This window comes from Spermophilus citellus (assembly GCF_964194105.1).
Source record: "Spermophilus citellus genome assembly, chromosome: 6".
NCBI classification, from domain to species: Eukaryota; Metazoa; Chordata; class Mammalia; order Rodentia; family Sciuridae; genus Spermophilus; species Spermophilus citellus.
The window spans coordinates 2,341,847-2,365,402 of NC_138187.1; the positions used below are offsets into that span (position 1 = coordinate 2,341,847).

Below are 23,556 nucleotides of genomic sequence, written 5' to 3' on the forward strand. Positions count from 1 at the left end.
TCTCAAAGTCACCCAGCTAGTGAGTAGCAGAGCCAGGTGGGGACCCCCAAATTGCCAACCCCGGTATTTCTGCCCTTCCTTCTGTGTTTCATTTTGGCTTTTGATATGGAAAATGACCAAATGACACTATAATGAATGTTCTATAATAATGACAAAAATGCCACACCCCATAAGAGAACAGAATAAAGTTTGGAGCCTCATGGAACCTTCCCTTGAACCCCCTCTATCAAGTCACACAAGCAGATGTCCTGTGTGTATTGTCCCGTGGGGTGAGTGTCCCAGGAATCATCCTAAGTGGGTGATGTGGACTATCCCACTCCGCCCTGTTCTCATGTCCTAGAAGGAGACACCAAGGCTCACAGAAGCTGACTAATTTGCTAAAATTTAGCTAGCAAGTGGCTGAGCTGGAGATGAGTCTGCTGCCCTCTTTCTTGGATACTGTGAAGGTAATGGATATTTTTTTGCCTCTTTCCTTTCTTTGACCTTTGAAGTGAAACATCTACACCAAACAACCTACTTCTCCTAGGGGGAAATTATTTCAGAAGCACAGAGAAGCGACAAGAAGCAAATTTGCAGTGACATGGAATGATCTGGCTTCATTCATGAGTAAGAGCACAGCGGGAAGGCAGAGGGGTACTGTTGAGACAGGAGACAGACACAGGTCAGCCCTCTGGGTCAGACAGTGAAGGTCATGGCCCTCCGTGGCCACACCAACCCAAAGAGTCGATTCTTGACTCCCACCCACAAAGCAGCACTGAGCATTTTCAATGTCCTCTCAATTTTATAACTGAGAGAATGTCACTTTACCTAAAGGCAAAGATCCTACAGGTGAGTCTGGCCGAACCCAAGGTCAAGTCCAGCTGGAGCTGTTGGCTCTGCTTTTCTTTTTAAAAGCATCTTCTATGCCCCTTATATGCTCGCATGAGCTCGTTGAGGATACGATACTGTGAATTTTCTACCCAGACATGACCCCTGAGGCCTAGTCTCCCCGTCTCTGTACACTATTTATCAATATAAGGTCACAATTTAAAAATTTTTTTTTCCACAAAATGATGGTACTGGGGACAGTCCCTCCAGCCACTAACCATCATCATGTTCCTGGCTTCATGGTGCCCCATGGGTAGAGAGGCCATAGAGAAGCCTCCCACACCGTGAGGCCAGACAGCCTGTGGGTCCCACCCGGCGCCACGCGCTAGACGTCTGAGCATCAAGGGCGGAGGGTGGCCTCCTGCCGGCAGCCTCCAGGGACTGAATCCAGCCCCTGACTGTGAGCACGGGTCACCTCAGGCTGCTAAACCTGCGGCCATCGTCACGTGCACACAGGGCCTGGCACCCGACTGGCTCCCCCAAAGCCTGGCTCAGCCACTTGCTATCCCAGGGCAAGTCACCAAGTGTCTGCGTTCAGGTCCTTCTGCCGTGGGGGCTGCGATGGGCGCTGGAGGGTGAAAACTCAGCAGGAGTCCTGTGGGGTTTCCCTCAGAGCCCCCGTCCCCCTGTCGCCCGCCCGAGGTGCCTGAGGCACGCGGTCGGCTCTTTCCCAGGACTGTTTACAGAGAACAACTCTGCGCTGCCCACTAGGTAGGCCAAGTTGAAGGCCAAAAGGAAAGGCCAGTGTCTCGTTGTGTGGCTTTCTGAATCTGGCTCCGCGCTCAGAAAGATGTGACTCCCCCAGGACACCCACAGGTAGAGCGGGGACTTGGCCATTTCTTCTCCGTGCTTGGGGCCTCGTCTCTGTGCTGCAAAGTGGGTGTTGGGCACCCCCCACCCCACGCAGACACACAGGAAGTGCTTTCACGGGAGCCGTTTCCTGCGAGGCCAGGCACCTGTGAGACAGGCAGCATCTCTGTGCCAGGAGAAAACAGGCTGGGGCTGGACTCCAGGTCAGGCCCGCCTGGAACTGGGGCTCCTGTGAGTCTTATCCTAGGACCCTTTCCACGTGCCCCTTTGGGAGGGCTCAGATGTCCTTGAGAATGACCTTGAGAGATGGTGCCACGTTTTGTCCTAGGCTGGAGCCCCAGAGGAGCCCCAGAGGGGGTGCCCTCTGCAGCTGGCACGACACGAGGCCTGCGGTCTATGCCCAGCAGTGTTGGGTAGGCGAATGGACGCCCTGCCGCGGCTCTCCCACTGGGACACACTGTGCCTGGCCCGCCTGTTCTTGGGTTGGGATTATTTTAACATACTTATGGGTCAACATTAATATGTTTCTTTTGTAAGTACATAAGACAAAAACTGCCTCAGAGCCTGCTAACGACTCCTCAAAACCATCAGGCTCGAGGAGAATCAGGAAAGACAGGAACATCGCAGACCAGCGAGGCCAGACCTGGGGCTGGGTGTGAACACAGGTACCAGGAGCTCCGTCCCCAGGGATGCTATTGGGAGGCAGTGAACCTCTAAGAGTTGGGGCCAGGAGAGGTTCTAGGTCTCTGGGGTGCTTCCCAGGAGGAGTTGAGGCAGCTCTCTTGAGGGCTGTCTGAAAAGGAGCAAGCTGGCCCCGTCCAGCTCTTTCTGCTGGCTGGCTTGTGATGTGACCATTATCCTAAGGTGCACTCTGCCTCTGTCACCCACCGTCCTCCATTCGCCATCCCCTACAGGGCCTTTGCTAGACTAGAGTCTGCACCATGCCATTTGGACATTCAATCTCCAAAACTGTGAGCTAAAGAAACCTCTGCACTTCATAAGTAGCCCCCATCAGATTTTTCATCATAGTGACAAAAAGCTGATCCCGATACCTGACAACTAAGGCAATGTGGGAAACTAGGTTGACCCCGGGACAGAGAAAGGCATTAAAGTAACACTGGTGAAATCTGAGCAGAAGCCTGGAGTCTGGTTAGTGCTCATGTACCAGTGAAGTCAAGCCCTTTTCCTGGAGCCTAGGAGCAGAGGTCCAGGCAGGAGAGGGCAGGCCCAGCAGCCAGAGCCAATGCAAGCCAGGTTGTGCACACCTGTCCCGTGGGGCAGGTGCAGACTCCTGCTTCAGACCTCCCTCAGCCCCCACACCCTAAGCATCCAAGATCCACTGACTTCAACCTCTCAGGGGCAGGAAAACCGAAGTGGGGCAGACCCAAATGGAAATTAACATGAATTCTAACCAGTAACGTTGATGCTTTCCAAGACCTGACTAGCAGACATTCCAACCAAAGCTGTCTCAGGTGACTCATTGCAGTGATGCAAAGCTGATGAATGTACTAACCACTGCCCATCATGGCCTGGCCCGGCTGGCGTTAAACACGCTCAGAACACTGCCATCAGCCTGCAGGGGTGCCAGGGCCCCCCACGTGAAGCCTGTTTATAACCAAGTGTCGACTCTCCTGTGATCCACGGACTCCTGTACTGAAGGTGAGCAAGGGGGTGGCTGTCTGGGTGCTCACCCAGGATGCGCACGGCACAGAGCACACGCGACCTGGAGAACCTGCACCGGGCTGAAATCAAGGGCCATGTGACAGGGATGCTACAGCCACAGGCCATCGATGGCTGCCACTGCCACCCAGCTTCACTAGAGCCTGTCACACTGCATAGCACTCAACGGGGAGGAGAGCAAAGTTCAAACCCTGGTCCTTTACCCACAGTGTCTCCCTGCCCCAGGACCAGGTCTTGCCAACCTGCCCCCCACCCGGGCTTACCTGGCACTAGCAAGTGGTGCTTGTGCTGGGAGCTGCAGACCAGCCGCCGGGTGAACAGCATGAAGGCCATGACCCCTCCTTCCAGAACAGGGACCCCTCACTGGCTGCTGCCCTGAAAGAGACCACAAACCCAGATTGAGGCCCACAAAGAATTCATGCTGCAGGCTGTGGGTCTCACCTCCACCTCTCCCCAGCTGTGGAGAAGGTTCTGACCACCAACCCTTTGCTATTAAATATTCACCTTAATCCAAGCCAGTGCTGTGCTGCCTAGACACTTTAACTCAGCGCGTCTTCATTTGAGCTGTGCTACACTCTGTACCCACATGTAGGGGTGACTGCCCATTTTCTGGATGGGAAAAGAAAGCAAGGCTTGAGACCCCCTGTGGGTGAGGACGGGCCTGTGCTCTGCAAGATGGACAGACTCAGAGCAGACATCCAGGCATCACAGTGTGAGGAGCGGAGAGTTCCCACTGCCCTGTTCCCAGGTGATACTGGGCACCCAGTGAGCATCTGGTGGCCCATTTTGGAGGCTGAACAGCCCCAGCGTGACTAACTGTCCCAGTCTGCTTGGAACCAAGAGGTTCAGGATGTGAAGCTTTCCATTTGGATACCAGGACTGTCCTGGGCAGATTGGGATGGTCACCCCATCCCAGGTATCTCAAGGCCAAGGTCAAGTTGACCTTGGATGCAAGTGACAGTGTCTCTTCCACTGCAGGCCAGTAAAGCCAGCAGGGAGCTCAAGATAGTCCTCAGCAACAGTGTCCCCTCTGCAGGCGGAGGTCCGGCCCCAGAACCAGCTGCGCTGTGCCCTGGAGACGCTGGCTCCTTCCTCCAGGGTGAAAGTGGACCCAGCCTGAGGCCTTTGGGTGAGGCGCTCTGCAGGGCACTGCCCACCTTCATCTGCCCCGCCCTCCAGCACAGAGGCATCTCAGGGCAGAAAAGGAACCATCAGAGGGCTGATGGAGTGGGCCGACCCCAAAGCCCTTGATTTCGCTCCTGTATCAGTTAAGTTACTCTAGCTGCAGCAGCTACGGGGCTGCAGGAGTAAAACTGCTGTCGTGCAGCGAGTACATTTTCTTTCTTTTCACCAGAGAAAATTTTGGCAGGGAAAAGGTAGGCTAGGAAAGTGTGGCCATGAGCTGACCGAGGAATCACACTCCCCTCTTGACGATTTAATGGATTCTTAAAGATCTCTTCTGCTATACGCAGCTCAACGCCAGCCTGGCAATTTAGCAGTGTACACAGAGGGCGCACTTGCCGTCTCTCACCTCCAGCCCTTTGTCTCAAACGCCATGACTGAGGCTCCCCACAGTTCCCTTTCTATGAAGTACATCTTTAAAAACTCGAGAATCTGGGGAGAATCTGAGCGTTAACATTTGAATATTCTGCACAAGTGAGAGCCACATACGCACAGCACACTTGCAACTGCAGAATGTCATACTGGAAAACTTATCTTGGTGACATGTGACATTTTGGTGGCCTGAGGTTGAAACTGACCTTATAACAAAAGGTGATCTCCATCAGACATTAATTCTTAACACAAAGTATTTCAAATCATAAGAAAGGAGGCTGTTGTCCACTCATTCTGTCACCCATTAATTCACTCATCAGTTAATTAGGCCCCTGTTAGAGGCAAGGCCCTGTCATTTAGGTGCGGAGAATGGAGGTTGGAAAACACACTGCTCTCCTTCTGAAGCTCATCATTTAGTGGCAGGGGACTACACTGGGGGCGGGGGAAGTGGGAGAATTTAATGTACTAGGCTGCTTTCTCCAGCCTGTCCTTAAATTCTTAAAATAACCTGGCAAGACACAAACATAAGAATTTTGCAGCTCTCTGTCAACGTGAGAGACAGAGAGGAATCCCCACTCTGGGCCCTGTGAACAGGGTGCTGAGGCAAGGTGGAGAGAATCCCTCTGGCCAGGGGTAGGATGCCAGGGAGGTGTCCCTGAGCTGTTCCATGGACATTCCAGGGTGGTTAGGAGCAAACTCTCAGAGGTGTGAGGGTTCGGCGCAGAGAGGCGGGAGGATGTGAAGTCATGGGGGCAGAGGGAAGCTGGGGACAGGACTGGCTGGAATCCATCCAATCCCCAGGAACAGAGCCAGTCCCACCTGTCAGTGGGCCCCAGGGAGGCCCTCTCCAGGGGAGGAGGGTCCCAGATGTTCTCGTCTTATCCAGAGGGTCTGTGCTCAGCCAGGCTGCCGGGTGGGGCAGGGGATATGCACTTGGCATGTCCACGAGATGTGGGGGTCACGTGAGCTCAGGAGGTGGGTTGCTGGAGGGCGTGGGCTGGAATGGTGGGAGCTGGTGGGAGGGAAGAAGCCTGATGATGGTGATGAGTCACACCCAGTGAGAGAATCCAGATGTTCAGGGCACACGTGGCCTGATACCATTTACACGCAACTCCCAGAACAGTTTACAGGCCGCCAGAGGCTGGGGAGGGCAGATAGGGCAGGACTGCTGGATCCGTGGGGAACCGACTGGGGTGATGGAACATTCCAGAACTAGACAGAGATGATGGCTGGATGACATTGTGTCACCAAATTATCCATTTAAAGTGGTTTAATAGTTAAACTTGTTATATTTATCTCAACAAAAAATGAAAAGACGTGTGGAGTTGGCCCTCGGCTTTTGTGGGAGAGGAGAGCCAGCCGTGAGTGGCCTGGAGTAAGGACACTCTCTCATCACAGAGGTCGCAGCCCTTGTCTGTCCCAGAGACCGAAGACCCTACCTCTTCTGGTCTCGGTTTCCTCAGGTGTGAACGTGTGTGGGGCCACACTCTGACCCGGAGAACCATCTGGAAGCATGTGGAGGACTCTCAGGACACTGCTCCCAACCCTGCTCCTCTCCAGAGTGGCCTTAGTGTCTCCCCGTCCCTCCCACCAGGCCCTCTGCCATCCCATGACCTGGGATCTGCACGTCTGGAAAATGGGGAGGGGGACCAGGGAGAGCCCAGTCTTAGGGGGTTGCTTTCAGGACCCTGGCACACCACGAAGCTGTGACTACGAGGTGACGGAGAGACCCCCAGATCTCAAAGGAAAGCAGGCTGGCTGCCCACCGTCCCCATCTGTGAAACCCCCCATCTCCCCGGTCCCCAGGCCTGTTCTCGCAACTTGTGATCCCTGAGAGTTTTTCTTAAAATCAACTTGTTTTCTAAACAGTTTTAATTGGGGTTCTTTTCTGATCCCGCCCCCCCCACTTTGATCTGCTGCCACAAAGATGACGGGAAAGAACAGAAAATTGACTTAAAGGGACAGCACGGACTCCCAGAGGTTCCGGCCCCCCCTGGCCTCTCCTCAAAGGGTGCTGGGGATCAAACCCAGGCCCTGAGCATGCGAGGCAAGCCTCTGCCACCAGCAGGTGTGAGGTGTCACAGACAGCCTGGCACCCAGTGGGGGCTTTTTCCTCTAAGTGATCAGATCTGAAAGAGTCAATCCATACAGTAAACAATGGAATGGCCAGGGTCCAGGGCAAGCGAGGGTGATTTTGGTTTTGGCCGTGCACTGGATCTGCAGTAAGTTCTGTTTGTTCTGTGTGTCTCCAGCAAGACAAGTGGAAAACCCTGCTCTGGGCAGATAGTGGACTCCTCAGCCCCACCCACTCCTCCCCATCCCCTTCCTTTAATTAAAATGCTAATGAGTTCTCCCTGCTTCCTCTTATCTGCCTAGTGCACAGGGAGCTGGGGTGGGGTGGGATCGGTGAGGAGGCGGAGTTCAATGTCTAAATCAATAAGATGAGAGGCAGGCGGGTGAAAGGGGAGAGGTCCACCCATTTTGCCTGGGATGCCTGCTGCCGTTCACTCTCACCTACCACAGGGGCCGCTCCTCGCAGTAATTTCAGGCATTTGCAGGGTTTGCCTTGAGTGACAGGCTCAGAAGTTTACTGGGCTTGTTGAGGTATGAGAGCTCACAGGCCAGAGCTTCACAGCCTTGACCACCCCTGACCGTCACGTGGAGCTAGGCAGGGACTCCCACAGCACCCCAGCTTGAGTCTCGCAGGCATGAGCCCTGCCCTGGGAGGTTCTGCAGGGGAGAAGCACCGTGGACCCATGGGCCCTCACATCCCCACAGGCCTGTGTGACCCCAAGGCCCTGGAAGTGGTGGGGTTCTGGCCTTGAAAAGTCAAACAACTCAGGAAGCCGGGATGGCCCCTGGGGGACCCACCGTGAGGGGCACTGGACATGAAGCGGCCTCTCTTCCTTCGCTTCCACCTGTCATCTTTCAAATGTTTGCATCCTTCAAAAGAAACACACCCCAGAGCAGCCTCTGCCGGCTCCGCATTTACCAGCTGTGTGACGTCAGGCATGTGAAGTCACCTCTGTGCCTCAGTCTCCTCGTCTGTAAAATGGGAATAATTACAATGAGCCCACTTCCTGAGCTAGCAGAGGGTGGACGAGACCTGGGGCTTAGTCGGTGCTGTGTCCCAGCCCCGAAGCAGTGCTGGACGCCTGACAGATGTGCTGTGCCCAGGGTGTCCTGTTCCTGTGCGGCTTCCCAGGCCTGTGAGAGGGAAGTTCTGCATGCATCGTTGGCTAGAAGTGAGCCCCTGGGCCTCTCTGGGGCCTCCACGTGCTCCCTCTCACGGCCCTACCTCAGCTTGAGACACAGCACTGGCAGGCTCTCAGGACATTCCTTTCCCGGCAGCCCCAACAGTCAGCTTTCCTGCAGACTCAAGGGGACACAAAGACACATTTGGCCAAGGGTGGCTCTGTTGTCCAGGCCAGGGGTTGCCATGACAACCAATAAAGCCGAGCCCTGGGCCTTTGCGGAAGGCTAACAGGGCCCCATTCATGGGCTCTGATGGATGGCCTTGGGACGGAGCTAATCGCTGCCGGCTTCCCTCCCCACCCCTCCCCACCCGTCCAGCAGCCCGTCCTGGTTTCTGTGCAGCCTGGGTGCCAGCCCACCCTCCCTGTCCGCATGGTTCCCTGCTCCTGCCTCTTGGGGCGAGAGACAGTCTTCAGCCCCTGTCCAGCAGCCCGTCCTGGTTTCTGTGCAGCCTGGGTGCCAGCCCACCCTCCCTGTCCGCATGGTTCCCTGCTCCTGCCTCTTGGGGCGAGAGACAGTCTTCAGCCCCTGGGGGCAGGAGAGAGGGGGACCGTTCCTGGAAACAGGCTGAAGGGGCGGCTGAGAGGAACAGGAGCCGGAATAGATATTATCCTGGTGACTCTGGGGCCTTGTTCTCCCCCTGGGGCTTCCGTTTCCTCCTCTGCAGGATGGGAGGAAGGAAGCTGCCCACAAGCTCAGGAAGCACTCAGTTTGGGAAGATCCAGAATGAACCCGGAGCCGCAGGAAAAGTGCCCCGTGGGATTTCTGCTTCCAGGAGCTCTCTGGCCTGGGGAGAGGCGTTTCCTCCATGGCCTGTCAGGAAGGGCACCTGCAGTGGCCCTGCGACAAGCCCGAAGGCCCAGGTCCATAGTGAAGCTGGTGGGCCCCGGCCTCCCACCCTCCTGCGGCCGTCTCTGGGTCCTCCTGGCCCAGGCTCCGTGGGCAGGACGTGGTGAGCTCACATCAGACACTCAGGAGAGGTTGCCTGGGGCAGGTAGAAACCCATCTGTGAGCAGAAAGACCAGGCGCAGTGGCAAGTGGAAGTCCTCGGCATGGGAGGGACATGGAGCCTAAACCCACGGGAAGGAGGTGCGTGGCCAGGTGGGGGCTGGATTTCAGGTCCCGTCTGGAAGCAGGAGAGCAGCACAGAACCTGGGCCGGCGAGGTGCCCCCCAGGTGCTGCGAGAGCCGCCCCGGCCCAAGCCCCAGAAGGTCCTGCTTCTCGAATCTGTTGGGTTCCCTAAATGTTCACCGAGTACCCACACCAAGCCCTGGTAACCCGGGGTGAGCCGGCACAAGGCCGCGCTCTCTGGGGCCACGTGCTCCATGGGAAGGACCAGCCACCCGCAAACAGAGTCGGTGTGGCGGGAGCAGCCACAGCTCCCTTCCAGAGAAAGGAGGCCACCTGCACATGCTCTAGGAACTGCCAAGTGCGCAAATCCCGCAAATCCCGTGACTGTCGCCAACGAGACCCTCCTCTTCAAGGACTGCACGGTGTGCGAGCTGGATACGCTCTGTCGGTGCTGGTGACGGGATCCTCCCTCTGTAATTTGCAGGGTATTGCTTCACGTGCACGTCTGCAGGAATCCGCTTGGATTTCACCAAGGCCTGCCACGTGGAGGCTTCTCACACACCCTCTCGTCTCCTCCTATCTTTCAGGTAAGGAAATAGGCTCAGAGGGGTTCTGCTGTTTGCACGTGAACACACAGCTGGAGAGGGCGGAGCTAAGGTAGTGTCAAGGCTGCTTGGGTCTGAAGGCCACCATCTTGACCCAGACCAGGCTGGCAGCTCCAGCCCCCACTCAAAACAACACCAGGCGACTCAGGCCAGAAAAAGGCACTTCAGCGGTACCACTCGAAACGGCTTCCTGAAGACCAGCTCTCTGGCCACACACCCGCTGCCTCTGAGAAACCCCGACCTTAGCCTGCATCTGGCATTTCCTTACACCCCAATTCTTGGTCCTCTGCCCCTTCCAGGAAGCAGAGGCCCAAACTCCATCCCTCCCAATGGAATGTGAGGTCCTCACAACAGCCTGATGTGTCCCTCAAAATCCACAGGTTGCAGCCTAATCCCAGGAAGGGCCCTGGGGAGGTGCTGGGGTCAGGAGGGCGGGGCTGGGATGGACAGGAGCAGAACCCTCGCAGAAGGGGCTCCAGAGAGCTCCCTGCCCCTGCCACCCAGCGAGGACAAGTGCGAGCAGGAAGGCGGCCCTCATCAGACGCAGAATCCGCTGTGCCTCAACATGGAAGTCCCAGGCTCCGGAACTACAAGGAATAGCCTTTGGTACCAGGGATTGAACCCAGGGACACTTTACTACTGAGCTACATCCTCAGTCCTTTTTTAAATTTTGAGACAGTGTCTTACTAAATTGCTTGGAGTCTCCCGAAGTTGCTGAGGCTGACCTCAAACTTGTCATCTTCCTGCCTCAGCCTCCTGAGTCTCTGGGATTCTAGATGTGCGCCACCACGCCTGACCTATTCTCAACTTTTATGAGATCCAGTTTTGTGGATGCCACATAGAGTGAGATCACAAAGCACTTGTCTTTCTGTGCCAGGTTCATCCAGTTCTATCTATTTCATTACGAAGGACAGCATTTCATTCCTCTTCATGGCTAAATGGTATTCCACGTGCATATGTGCTACATCTTCTTTATCCCTTCATGAGCTGATGGAAACTCGGGTTCTTTCTAGGACTTGGCTATTTTAAATAGAGCACAGAAGTCTCTGTGACACACTGATTTCCTTTCTTTGGCTATAAACCCCAGTGGTGAGATGGCCAACGCTGGGGTCGTTCTCTATTAACTTTCTGGGGAGCCTCCAGGCTCTTTTCCATACCTGCTGTGCCAACTCACACCCCTGTCAACCCCGAGTGAGGGCTCCCTTACTGCAGACCCTTGGGACCCTTGTTACCCTGGTCTTTTTGGTCATTCTCATGGCAGGGAGGTGAGACTCACGTGGTTCTCTCTGACACTGCCCCGGGGTCACTGATATTGGGCATTTTCTCAGATACCATTGGCCACTTGAAGGCCATCTTTTAAGAAGTGTCTATTGAGGTCTGTTTTCCATTTTTTAGTTGAATTTTACTTTTCTATTATTGAGTTATTCGAGTTCCTTATACATGGTGGGCATAAGCCCCTTGTCAGGTGCATGTCTGCGAATGTTCTCACGTGCTCTGTAGGCTGTCACTTCACTCCACCCGTGACTTCCCTTGCTCTGCGGAAGCTTTTTAGCTTGGTGTCATCCATTTGCCTATTTTTGCTTTTGTTTCCGATCCTCTGGGGAGTCTTATAAAGAAATGTCCTGCCTGTTCCAAGGTCCCGAGCGTTTCCCTACGTTTTCTTCTAGGAGTTTCCTATAGTTTCAGGTTGTGCATTGAAGTTTTCAATCCCTTTTGAGTGGGTGGGTGTGTGTTTAATATGGTGTGTGTGTGTGGGGGGAATAGCTTCATTCTTCCGCACGTGGATATCCAGTTTCCCCCAGGAGTGTTCTCAGGTCTCTGCTGAAGATCAGCTGGCTGTAGGTCAGGGGTTCGCTTCTAAGCTCAGCATTTTGTTCCATTGATGTGTTTGTCTGTTTCTATGTCAGCACTGTGCTGTTTTCATTCCAGAGGTATGGTAACGCTTCATAGACACACACACACACACACACACACACACACCCCTCTAGCTGGGCTTCAGACTTGTACGTAGGAGCTCTACCACGGAGCCTCACCCCAGCCCTGTTGCACATTTTGAGGTCAGGTAATATGATGCCTCCTGCTTTGTTCTTTAGTTCAAGATCGTTTTGTCTATTTGTGTGTGTGTGTGTGTTTCCATGTGAATTTTAGGATTGCTTTATCTACTTATGTGAAAACTGTCATTGGAATTTAGATACGATGCATTTCACTGAATTCGCAGATCACTTTGGGGATTATGAACACTTTAACAACATTTACTTTTCCAAACATGGGGTGTCTTTCTGTTTTTCATGTGTCTTCTCTGATTTCTTTCATCAATGTTTTATGGTTTTAATTGTAGAGACATTTCAGCTCTTTGGTTAAATTTATTCCTAGGTACTTTATTTTATTTTTTGGTAGTTATTATAAATGAAATTGCTGCCTTGACTTGTTCTGTGGGTAATCTGCTATTGGAGTATAGAAAAGCTTTTAACTTCTGTTGGGTTGTATCCTGTAGCTTCGCTGAATTTGTTTTTTAGTTCTAGTTTTTGATAGTCTTTGGAGTTCACTATCTATAAGACCATGTCACCTACAAACAGTGACAATCTGACTTGCTCTTTTCTAATTTGGATATGCCTTTTCTTTCTTTTGCCTGATTGTTTGGCCAGAACTTCCAGAAGTAGGTTAGGTAAAGATGGTGAACATGCTCACCCTGGTCTTGATCCAGAACTTACAGAGAGAGCTCTCAGCTTCCCCACGCACTATGATGTCAGCGGAGAGATGGTTACTTAGAGCCCCTTCTTTCACTTTTAAAGAACTTTATTATATGGAGGTATCTTACTCCTATACCTGATTTTCTCAGAGCTTTGATTATGAAGAGATATTGAATTCCCCCTTCCTCGTCTTTTTTTACTGCTTTTGGCTTAAAGTCTATTTACCTAGTACACATCCCTCTACCTCTACTTTCTTTTGGATCCCATTTGCATGGATTATCTTTTTCCATGGCTTCATTTTCAGTCTATGAATGTCCTTAGAGGTGAAGTGAGTTTCCTGTGAGCAGCATACAGTTGGGCCTTCGGAAAAAAATCTATTCAATTGCTCCATCTTTTAATTAGAGAATCTAATCCATTTACATCAAGGTAATTATTGATAGGTAAGATCTTACTACAGATAATTTGTGATTTGTTTTCTAGTCTTGTGGTTATTACTTTCTTTATTTCTCCCTCTCTTACAATCTTCCTTTGTGGCTAAGTTCTGTTTCTCTAGTAGTGGGTTTTGATTTTGGGGTTATTATTTTTGGTTTGTCTATTAGAGATTTTTGCTTTGTGGTTTCAAGGAGGCTTACAAAAAAATCTTCTGACAAGCTATTTTGAAGTGATAGTAACTGTTGTAAAGAAAGGAAAAGAAACAACAAAAACCCTACTTGCACTCTATTCCTCTCCACATTTTGAATTTTTGCTATTCTATTTTACATTTTTGACATTGTCTCTTATCTATCTCTTATCATATTAATTTAGTTATTACTATTTGTACTTAATTTGTTCTTTAGCACTGAAGCTAGACCAGAGACCCTACACCTAATAGAAAAAAAAGTAGGCCCAAATCTTCATGTTGGATTAGGCCCTGACTTCCTTAACCAAATGCCTATAGTGCAAGAAATAAAATCAAGAATCAATAAATGGGATGGATTCAAACTGAAAAGCTTCTTATCAGAAAAAGAAATAATCAGTTAGGTGATGAGAGAGCATACAGAATGGGAGCAAATTTTTACCCCTCACACATCAGAGCACTAATCTCTAGGATATATAAAGAACTCAAAAAACTTAACGTCAAAAACCCAAATAATCCAATCAATAAATGGGCCAAGGAATTGAACAGACACTTCTCAGAAGAAGGTGTACATTCGGCCAAAAAATATACAAAAAAATGTTCAACATCTCTAGTAATTAGAGAAATGCAAATCAAAACTACTCTAAGATTTCATCTCACTCTAGTCAGAATGGCCGCTATCAAGAATACAGACAACAATAAATGTTGGCAAGGATGTGGGGAAAAGGCACACTCACACATTGCCGGTGGGACTGCAAATTGATGCAATCAACCTGGAAAGCAGTATGGAGATTCCTTAGAAAACTTGGAATGTTTGACCCAGCTATCCTACTCCTTGGTCTATACCAAAGGACTTAAAATCAGCATTCTATAGTGATGCTGCCACATTAATGTTTATAGCAGCTCAATTCACAATAGCTAAAATGTGAAACCAACCTATATGCGCTTCAATAGATGGATGCATAAAGAAACTGTGGTATATATACACAATAGAGTATTACTCGGCATTAAAAGAGAATAAAATCATGGCACTGCAGGTAAATGGATGGAGTTGGAGAATATCATGCTAAGTGAAGTGAACCAATCCCCAAAACCAAAGGCCAAATGTTCTCTCTGATAAGTGGATGCTGACCCATAATGGGGAGGGGGAGGCATTGGAAAAATGGAGGAACTTTGACTAGGCAAAGGGGAGGGAGGGGAGTGAGGGTGCATGGGGGCAGGAAAGATGGTGCAATGAGACAGACATCATTACTCCAGGTACATGTGGGACTGCACATATGGTGTGACGCTACATCATGTACAACCATTGAAATGTAAAGTTGTGCTGCAATTGTGTACAATGAATCAAAATGCATTCTTCTGTAATATATACCTAATTAAAACAAATAATTTTATTTTAAAAAAGACAAGGCATTTGGTTACATAATGGCCTATACGTCCTATGACCTCTAAAGTCAAATGGAAATAATGTTTTTTTCAAAAATAACCTTCAGAATAAATATACAAATAAAAGAAAAATGCAATTTTGGTGAAGGAACTGGTACAATATTAGAAGCTGCTGGTCTGCACATGCAAAGCAAATAATTATTATATTAAAAATACAGTTTTAAAAACACTTATTTCTCATCTGGCATTAAATAAAGTTTAATTACAAGTTGTTTTACGTGATTTTTCTCTTGGGGATATATTTTCAAAAAGATATACAGGAAGTTCATCTCATTATTTCTAAGTAGAATTCATGTTTGAGCTTGATTATGATATGTCTTGGGGTAGACTTCATTGAATTGAATCTGACTAGTCACCTTTGACCTTTCTGTACCTGAATATTGTAACTTTCTCTGGATTTGGGAAGCTTTCTACCCCTTTGGCATTCTTAAGTCCCTTTTGAATCCCAGTACATGAACATTTACTCATTTAATGCTATGCCAAATTACCATAAGCTTTATTTCTCTTCAGTATTTTTACATTTTTCTCCTCCAACTAAATTTCCAAATAGCCAACTTTCAAGGTCACTGATTCTTCTGGTCTATTCTGCCACTAATGCCTTCTATAATGATTTCCATTTCATTAGTTGCTTTTCAACTCAAAGGTTTTTAAAAATTACATCAATGTTTCTGTTAAATCTCTCTGATAAAGTATTGGATTATTTCTGTTTTCTTGCAGTCCACTGAGTGTTCTTACGTCAGCTATTTTAAATCCTCTGAGAGGACATCTACATCAAGTGGTTTGTGGTGGATTGTGGGTGCCTTATTTTGTCCTTTAGTGAGATCATGGTTCTCGGAAAGCTCTTGATGGGTGTTGGCATGTGACGACGTGTATACACTGGAGGGTTAGGGGCAGGAAAGATGGCGGTTCACTGATGCCTGTGCTTGCACATTCCCAGGCTCCCAGCTACCCAAGGCTAGAGCCCAGGTGTTGGCTGGACACGCAGCACCCTCCACCTTCCTGGCTGTGCCTCCTGAGGGGTGTCCTCTTGTCCGTGCGTCCTTTCTGCCTCGCCTCCTGCCGACATTCCCTGAACTGCCTGCACCTCTTCATGGTGCCTCAAGTTATGTCCTCCGAGAAGCCTTCTTGGCCCTGGGTTCAGAGTCAGAGGCCACTCTTCTGAATTTCTCAAGTAACTGATCACTTTTTGTTGTTATGAAAGTTTTCAGATACAGGTGAGCTGAATGAACTTGGCTACGCTCACCACCAAGTCTCAGCAGTTACCGTGGCTGGGGTCTCCGTGTTCATACACACAATCTCACAGTTTACCGTGGTCACCTCTCTGCTTCTCCCTTTGTCCTCAGAGCCCTCTTCCTCCCTCCCTCCCCTGTGAGGCACTGGTATCTCCTCACCACCTGAGGGCCCCGGTGGCAGGGAGGTGGGACCACACAGGGGATCTCTTCCTTCCCTCCCGGCACAAGAGCCAGAACACAGACAGGCAAACACGTGAGATCATTGCACAGCCTGACGAGGGTTGTCAGCATAAGAAGACACAGTGACCGGTCCCTCTGCACAGTCCCAGCGTGTGTCATGCCCAGTGGAGGTCATCACATCTGCTGTGCTCCAGAGGACTGAGCGTCCCCAGCGCGGGCCCCACTGTGACAGCCTGGGTTCTGTGGCCACCGCGGCAGGAGTCCTTTCCTTTCTGGCTCCTTGGGGGAAGACCAGGACCACCCCTCTGCTGCTGGTCAGGACTTCGGCCACCCTCCTTCCTGCCCAGTCGCAGGATGGCTTCTTGAATGTGTGGACACCTGGGTCACAGAACCAAGAGCCAAGGGCGTCTGCAGACAACGCATCTGGGTTGTGCCTCGCAGCTCCGAGGAGCTGAAATGCCAAAGAGGGGGAATGACACACGATCACCTGAGCCTGCTCCAGCCCCTGAGTCTGTGTGTACGCGGATCCACCAAACAGAGGCCCTCGGTTCAGTGGAGTCTCCATCATGGAGGTGGGAACTCGGAGGGCAGTGCTGCCCTGGACGGAGGCCGAGGACGAGGCTTCTAACCTCTGTGCCCAAACGGAGACCCCAGGAGGCCACCATTTAGGAACTGGCCACTCAGAGACAGAGGCTGGCCCAGGAGCCCTGGGAGGTGGTTCTGAAAAGCGCACACCTGGAGGGGCACATTCCCAGGGCCAGAATGGGGCGTGGCACAGCGGTGCTCAGGACACCGTGGGGTCCCGTGATGGACCCACCTGCATTCTCGTGGCCACGGAGCTCGCCACTGGGAAGCTGTCTGGCGGTTCTGAGCCTGCTCTTCAGGCCGGCGCCCTGCGGGTTCTTGGTAAGGCCGCGGACGTGCTGCGTGTCTGCCTCTCTGCACGTGGTCTACGGACACGAGGAGCAAGGGTCCTTCCTCCCCACAGTCCGAGTTTGTCCTCCTCGACAACATGGATCCCGTCTCCAACACAGGGATCAGGGGCACAGCCCCCATGTGCCGGTTGCTGGGCTGGCACTCCGTCTGCTTCAGCTGAGCCTGTCCTTGCAATGGTGTGACACACCAGATGCTGTCCACTCTACCGCACAGATGGGGCTGGAGTCCAGAGAGGGCAGTGACTGTCCCATGTCCCTGAGCTTGTCAGTGCCAACGTCGGCTTCAAGCCCTGGACTGTGAGGCCCTGAGGGCCGCGCCTCTCGGCACCGAGAGTGGAGCAGGGCCAAGGGTGATCTGGGATTTTAACTGGATCCCCCAGTTAGTCCTCCCGATTCCCACTTCAGAGTTCCTCCTGTCGCCCGCTGCCTGTGAACGTCCTCAGGCCTTCGGGGGCTCTCAGGAAGGAGAGGGAGAGGACAGCAAGCACCCGGGAGACAGAGCCTGCTGACTGGGGGACTCGGTCAGGCCTGAGCGCCAGGGCTGCAGCGAGTCACCTGCTGTCTGGTTCAGGTCGGAGCCAGGACCAAGTCACAGGGACACTGGTCTGCGGCGGGGCTGCCCACCAGAAATGCAGCGCAGGTGTCCGATGCACGTCTCGGAGGAAGCTTCCCATCTTCTGGTCCCCACGGCCTGTGCCGTTCTCACAGTGCATCTGATTTACCCTGAGGTTCCCAAAATACAACAATCCAACACCATCCCCATCAGTACTAACAAGAGGGTATTTTATGTTTTTTAAATACTGAGTCTTCAAAATGACACGGGCATCTCAGTTGGGATCAGCCCCACCTCAAGTGCGCCATAGCCGGCCTGGACACAGGTGGCCGCTGTCCTGAACCCTGTGCGCTGAGGCTCAGGCCAGGGCTGGTGTGTGGCTGATGTCACATAGTCTGACCTGTGGGCTGCAGGGACAGGTGGCACAGCCTGACTGCTGCCATCAACGGGGCCGCATAAGGAGGTGACACAGGACTGGCTGAGTGATTGGTGGGACCCATGCAAAACAGATATTCCAGGCCCCTCACCAAACAAGTGACTGAGAACATCAAGCTGGTGACAGCAGAGCAATATTCCAAGCACAGGCTTCTGAGTGTGGGACCCAGACTGTCCACAGGCTGCAGACCCAGGGAGCCCTGGGGACAGAGGAGGCCCCTCCAGGTTTGTCCAAGGGGGGGGGGACTAGGGTTCCAATGACAGCAGTTACTATAGGAGTGACAGCAACGACAGCAGCCATGGGTCAGTGAGCACTTACCCATGACGTACTGAGGACCACACCCTGCTCTAAGTATCACACAGAATGCCCTTAAAAACTCACACCAACTCTCCAAAGTAGATGTAGGGATTATCGACTCTTGAAAGAAAGAAAGAAAGAGAGAAAGAGAGAGAGAAAGAAAGAAAGCAGGAAGAAAGGCCAGAGAAGTCAAGTGACCTGCCCAACCTCACACAGCTGTTAAGTTCGCTAGTCGGGCTACGAACCCCAGCTGGCAGCAGATCCAGCGCCCTCACCCTCTACCATGTGGCAAAGCTCTAAATTCAGACCCCAGGTGCTTCTTGGACAGGTACAGGACTGCTGAGCTACCTGGGGTCACTTCCCAATAATCAGGGAAGTGTCTCTTAATAATGCGGTCTTGCCTTGGGCTTGAATCTGGCCCTGCCTCTGTTTGCCCACCTGGAACATGGGTACGGTGGGCCCCACCCCGGCTGCTCTGGGGATTGAGATCATCTGTGGATAAAGCTGGGAAGCGCAGCAAGTTTTGAGCCTTCAGAAAAGTCACAAGTGCACTCAACAGGAACTGGACATCCCCAAACACCAAGGGTTCGTGCCTGGCCATGTCCACACCACTCTGGCTATCCATGGGCCATTTGAGAGCTAGTCACGGCCACTGTGATATTCACCCCTCCAGCCTTTGGCTGGTTCCCCCAAGAGCGAGGACACTTCCCTGTGCCACCTCAGCAGGAGCCATCTGAGACACAAAGCATTTCACTCTCAAGAAATGTGTCACTGATAAAGCACCCGTGTCCTTTGTTCCCCTGATTCAGGCCTTGCCCAGGATCCCACGCTGGGCTTGGGTCTGTGGCCCTTGAATCTCTTTTAAGCCAGAACCCTTTCCAGCCATTTTGTCTTCTGGGACGTGAACGTGTGAAGAGCCCAGGGCACCGACTCAGCATGCGTCAGTCTTAATGTTTTAATTTAATTCCCCGCAAATCAACGGAAGCTCATGAGCAAATGTGGGAAAGGAGGCTGCGGACACAGGAGCCAGAGGTCACTGTGGAGGGCCCAGGAGGACGGTGGACAGTACTGGGGGTACTTGGTGGAGGGTAAAGCTCTCCTGGGAGCCACAGAGAGGAAGTGGAAAGGTAGTTAGGGCCGTGGCAGGTGGGCAAGAGTGGCCACGGCAGCCAGAGGCCAGGGCAGGGGAGGAAGACGGCCCTGGGAGGAGACAGCCGTGCCTCCGTGTGGCCCCCCTGGGATCGGGGCTGTCTCCACTGGGAGCAGAAACTTCCTGAGGTTGGCGCTTGGGTCTGGCTCTCTCCTCCCTCCCCGGTGCCCAGGCCACCATCAGTATTCACCCAGAGCAATGGCTTCCAAGTCTTCTGAGGGCCCGGGGACAGGCCACACACAAAGGATTCCCTTCTGGGTGACCTGGCGGCCACCTCGTACAGAGCGACCGCGGGATCTTGAAGGCAAGCCTCCAGGATTCCCGCACCTTGCGCTGCCCATGAGATTCTGTTTGTAAAATTTCTTTCCTCTGCTGCCTCTTGGGACACGGACTGCTCCCACGTAAAATTCCAAAATGAACTTTTGAATCTTGTCCACAAGATGCGAGGGGAGCCGCACTCCTTCCTCCCACCCCTCTGGGCGTGAGTCCTGCAGGTTGTCAATTGAGATTCTCCCTGCAAACTGCTTCCGTCTGGTGGAGGGAAGGAGGCGAGATGCCCGCTGACAGCGCCTCCCGATCTGCCGGCCTCGCTCGCTCGGCTTCAAGGAGAAAGGGATGCGAGTGCTGTTTCAGCCCCGAGAACGGGAGGGAGGGATTTATTTTGGGGCTTGAGTCAAGATGCTTTTCAAGGCGACCCTTGTTGCATTTCCGGGGACCAGATGCACGCAGACTTTTCTGCAAGCCTCTGGGGGAAAGCAAATTGCTTACTTATCATCTTTGTATCTATCTTTATTTGGTTGCTGGTTCAAAGAGGCTCAAGAGAACATCCTTGAAAAATCTGTCATGTATGTCTGTGTGTCCTTCACACAGAAAGCCTCACATAGGTGTGTCTGCACACATACATGCACGTGGGCACACACACACGGACTTGCACACCCCAGCACTGCATTGAGACACCTCCACATACCAGCACACACACCTGCACTCACGTGCCTGGCAGTCAGGGTCCTGCAGCCTGTTCTGCTTAAAGCACTCCCTCTATGTCATGCTGCAGAGCCCCAGACACGCGGCTCACTGGGCTCATCCTCAGAGCTGCTGCCGGGTACCAGCTCCCACGGTGGGAGGGTGCTCCGGACCTCCAGGCAGTCGCCAGAACATGGGGTCAGGTTCAGGAGGGAGAAGAGGGCCCTTGGGAAGCAAGCAGTTTTGGGATCCAACGAGTGCTCAGGGAGAGGACGAAGGTGGAGGAGGAGGAGGAGGGAAGAGCCAGGGACTGCAGAGGGTTTGGAGAGAGAGGGCTCTCGTACAGAAACGGAGGGGAAAGAGTCACAAGAGACAAGGGGAACCAGGGACAGGAAGGGAGAGATAAACAGGGAAAACGGAACACAGTTTTTTTAAAGATGTTTTAAGCCCCGTTGGTTTAAGCCAGAAAGATGAGTGGCATCTTCTCAGACCTTCAGAAACCAGCCGTCCCCACCCCTTCCCCTCCCAGGCCTCCTCCTAGACTCCTAAATGGCTCCCCCAGGACGCCCGTGTGGGCTGCTCAGCAGAGCCAGGCTCAGCAGAAAGGGGCTGAGCCAGGAGGGGTGCCAAGCCACTTCCAAGACCCCGCGGGGAGGGGCTGTTCTGGCTTTAGGGTCCTCCGAGCCCCTCCCGGGGACTTGGGGTAACCTGGGGATCAATCACTATCCCCCACAGCCTTCGCTGGGGTCGACGAGGAGGAAGTGGGGGTGATCACGGGACAGGGAGGGGGAAGGAGGGTGACACACAGCTCTCGGTCATGTGCAGCTCACCAGTTACCATGACAACGGCAAGGGGTGGGGGCACCCAGACTGTAGGCTGCAGGAGACGTGTTGGTTCTAAATCACCGTGACAGCCCTTCAGTTGAGCTATTACGCCGTTGCCCCGGCAACCAGTGGGATCAGATCGCAGAGGAAATCTGTAATTATTACCAGCCAGACACCGGGTACTCGGCGCAGTGATCAGCACATTAGGGCCATTCCACCTGATTTCTGGGAGGGAGAAAGGCGGACCCCTGCCCTCCAAATCGGGGGAGAATAGGCCAAAGGAGATGGTAGCAAGGCAGGTCTGTTGATGTCACCGATTGGGAACCCGGAGGAACTCTTGGCAAATGAGAAATAAATATTGGGTGGAACTACATGAAACTGCCAATAATCACCATTGGGAAACATTTCCCAGGAATATGTCATGGAAATTTCCATTGTATGGGAGAGTTGAAAGAATCTCACCGTGAACACCCACAAGCCCAACACACCACTTCCACCATCAACATTCCCGGCCTTGCTTCACCACTTGACTACCCTCCATCCATTCTCAATCCTATTTTTCGATGCATTTCAAAATAAACTGCAGACATCAGCACCCTTGCTCTAAAATACTTTGGCCTATATAAAACAAAGATTTGATCATTTAAAAAAAATTTTATAGTTGTAGGTGGACTACATACCTTTATTTTATTCATTTTTTATGTGGTGCTGAGGATTGAACCCAGGGCCTCACACATGCTAGGTAAGCGCTCTACCACTGAGCCACAGCCTCAATCCCAAGATCTGATCATTTTTGAACAACAAAAATAGCAATTTCAGGGGCTGGGGTTGTGGCTCAGCGGTAGAGCACTTGCCTAGCAAGTGCAAGGCCCTGAGTGTGATCCTCAGCACCACGTAAAAATAAATAAAGGTATTGTGCCCAACTACAACTAAAAAATAGATATTAAAGAAAAATAGCAATTTCATATGGCTCAATCTAAACAGAGTAAAATCTAGGTTTCTGTCTACTTATACATCTATCCTTCTCTTCTCCCATCCACCTGTCCATCTTTCTGTCCATCCATCCATCCATCCATCCATCCATCCATTCATCCATATTTTCTTCTATCCATCCATACCCTCTTGGATTCATCTTCTCATCTATGTGCCCATCCATCTATCCATCTTCTCTTCCATCCATCCATCATTCATCTTCTCTTCCACCCTCCCGTCCATCCATCCATCCATCCTTCCATCCATTCATCCTTCCATCCATTCACCTTCTCTTCCACCCATCCACCCCTCTTCTATCATCCATCCATCTCTCCAACAACTCACCCATCTCTGCAAGACCTCAGGCACACTCCTGGTTTCCACAGTGGTTCACCATGCCCCAACAGGAGACCCTGCACACCAAGCTCAGCGCAGCCTCAGCCACAGCATGGCCTTTCCCTTACAACACCCGTTCCCTTGCTGTGTGCGGCATCTCAGTGAACAACCACTGTGTGCAAGCCAGAGCCTCGAGGGACCCTTGGTTCCTCACCCCTCCACTCACCCCCATGCCCTGGGCATGGACTTCCACAGGAACCCTGGGCTCCGACTCCGCTGCTCTTTCTCTTGTCCCTGCTCTTAGCTGCCCACCTCCTGACTGGCCTCCCAGCTGCCCTCTCGCTCCCTCTCTGCGTTCTCCACACTGCCTTATTATCATGAAGTATCAGGCCACGCAGATCGTGTGGGGCTTTTCACACGCTGCTGGTGGGAAGGCAGTTTCTGCAAATATTTCAGGGAGCAATTTATCTAAATCTATAACATTTTAAAAACACAGACCATTTTCTCCAGCATAAATCTACTTGCAGGAATTTGTCTCATTGACATAAACTGAAAAGAACCTAAGTGTCCATCTGTGGAAACTGTCTTAATAAATTTTGGCACACCCGTGATATAAAATAGCATGCATCCAGTAAAAAGAGTGAGGGGGGTGCTCTATGTGCTGCTGTGGGAAAGTGCTTCATATACTAAGTTAAAACGAATTGTAAATGAGCAGGTGTGGGGTGCCCCCCCCCCCCCGCCAGGCAGCTCCTTATTCTTGGTCACTACATTGGTTTGAGGTAGAAGTGGGTACTGATTTGTCCAGGAAACATGTCACAGGTGTTGAGATGACTTTCCACCTGGTTGGAAAACAAGAGTGGGCACAGGAGTGGCATCTCTGCCCGCAGGTCACCCTAGGTAACAACAGCACGGCACCAGCAGGAGAGTCAGCCTCGCCAGCTGCTGGGCTGTACTGCGGCTGCTTTTCTCGCCTGTTCTGGGGACCGCTACGGGAGCTATTTAATTGGAGGGCGAAGGAAACACAGAAATGCACCTTGGAGGCTTGGAAAGTTCTGAAAGAGTCCGGGGAGGTTGGCAGAAGAA

General features: G+C 52.0%; 1 protein-coding gene across 5 annotated transcripts in view; it reads right to left on the reverse strand.

Annotated features, from left to right (window-relative positions):
- Positions 1-23,556, reverse strand: part of ABAT (4-aminobutyrate aminotransferase) — an 84,170-nt gene that overhangs the window by 37,801 nt on the left and 22,813 nt on the right. For 3 of the 5 annotated variants that reach the window (XM_081299597.1, XM_081299598.1, XM_081299601.1), the window contains one exon: positions 3,621-3,732. In XM_081299597.1, the coding sequence (XP_081155723.1) occupies positions 3,621-3,690 (70 nt within the window). In that variant the 5' untranslated portion in view covers positions 3,691-3,732. Of the gene's footprint in view, positions 1-3,620; positions 3,733-20,357; positions 20,598-23,556 lie in introns of those variants that run through there. The other 2 variants (XM_081299600.1, XM_081299599.1) reach the window with 2 other exon arrangements.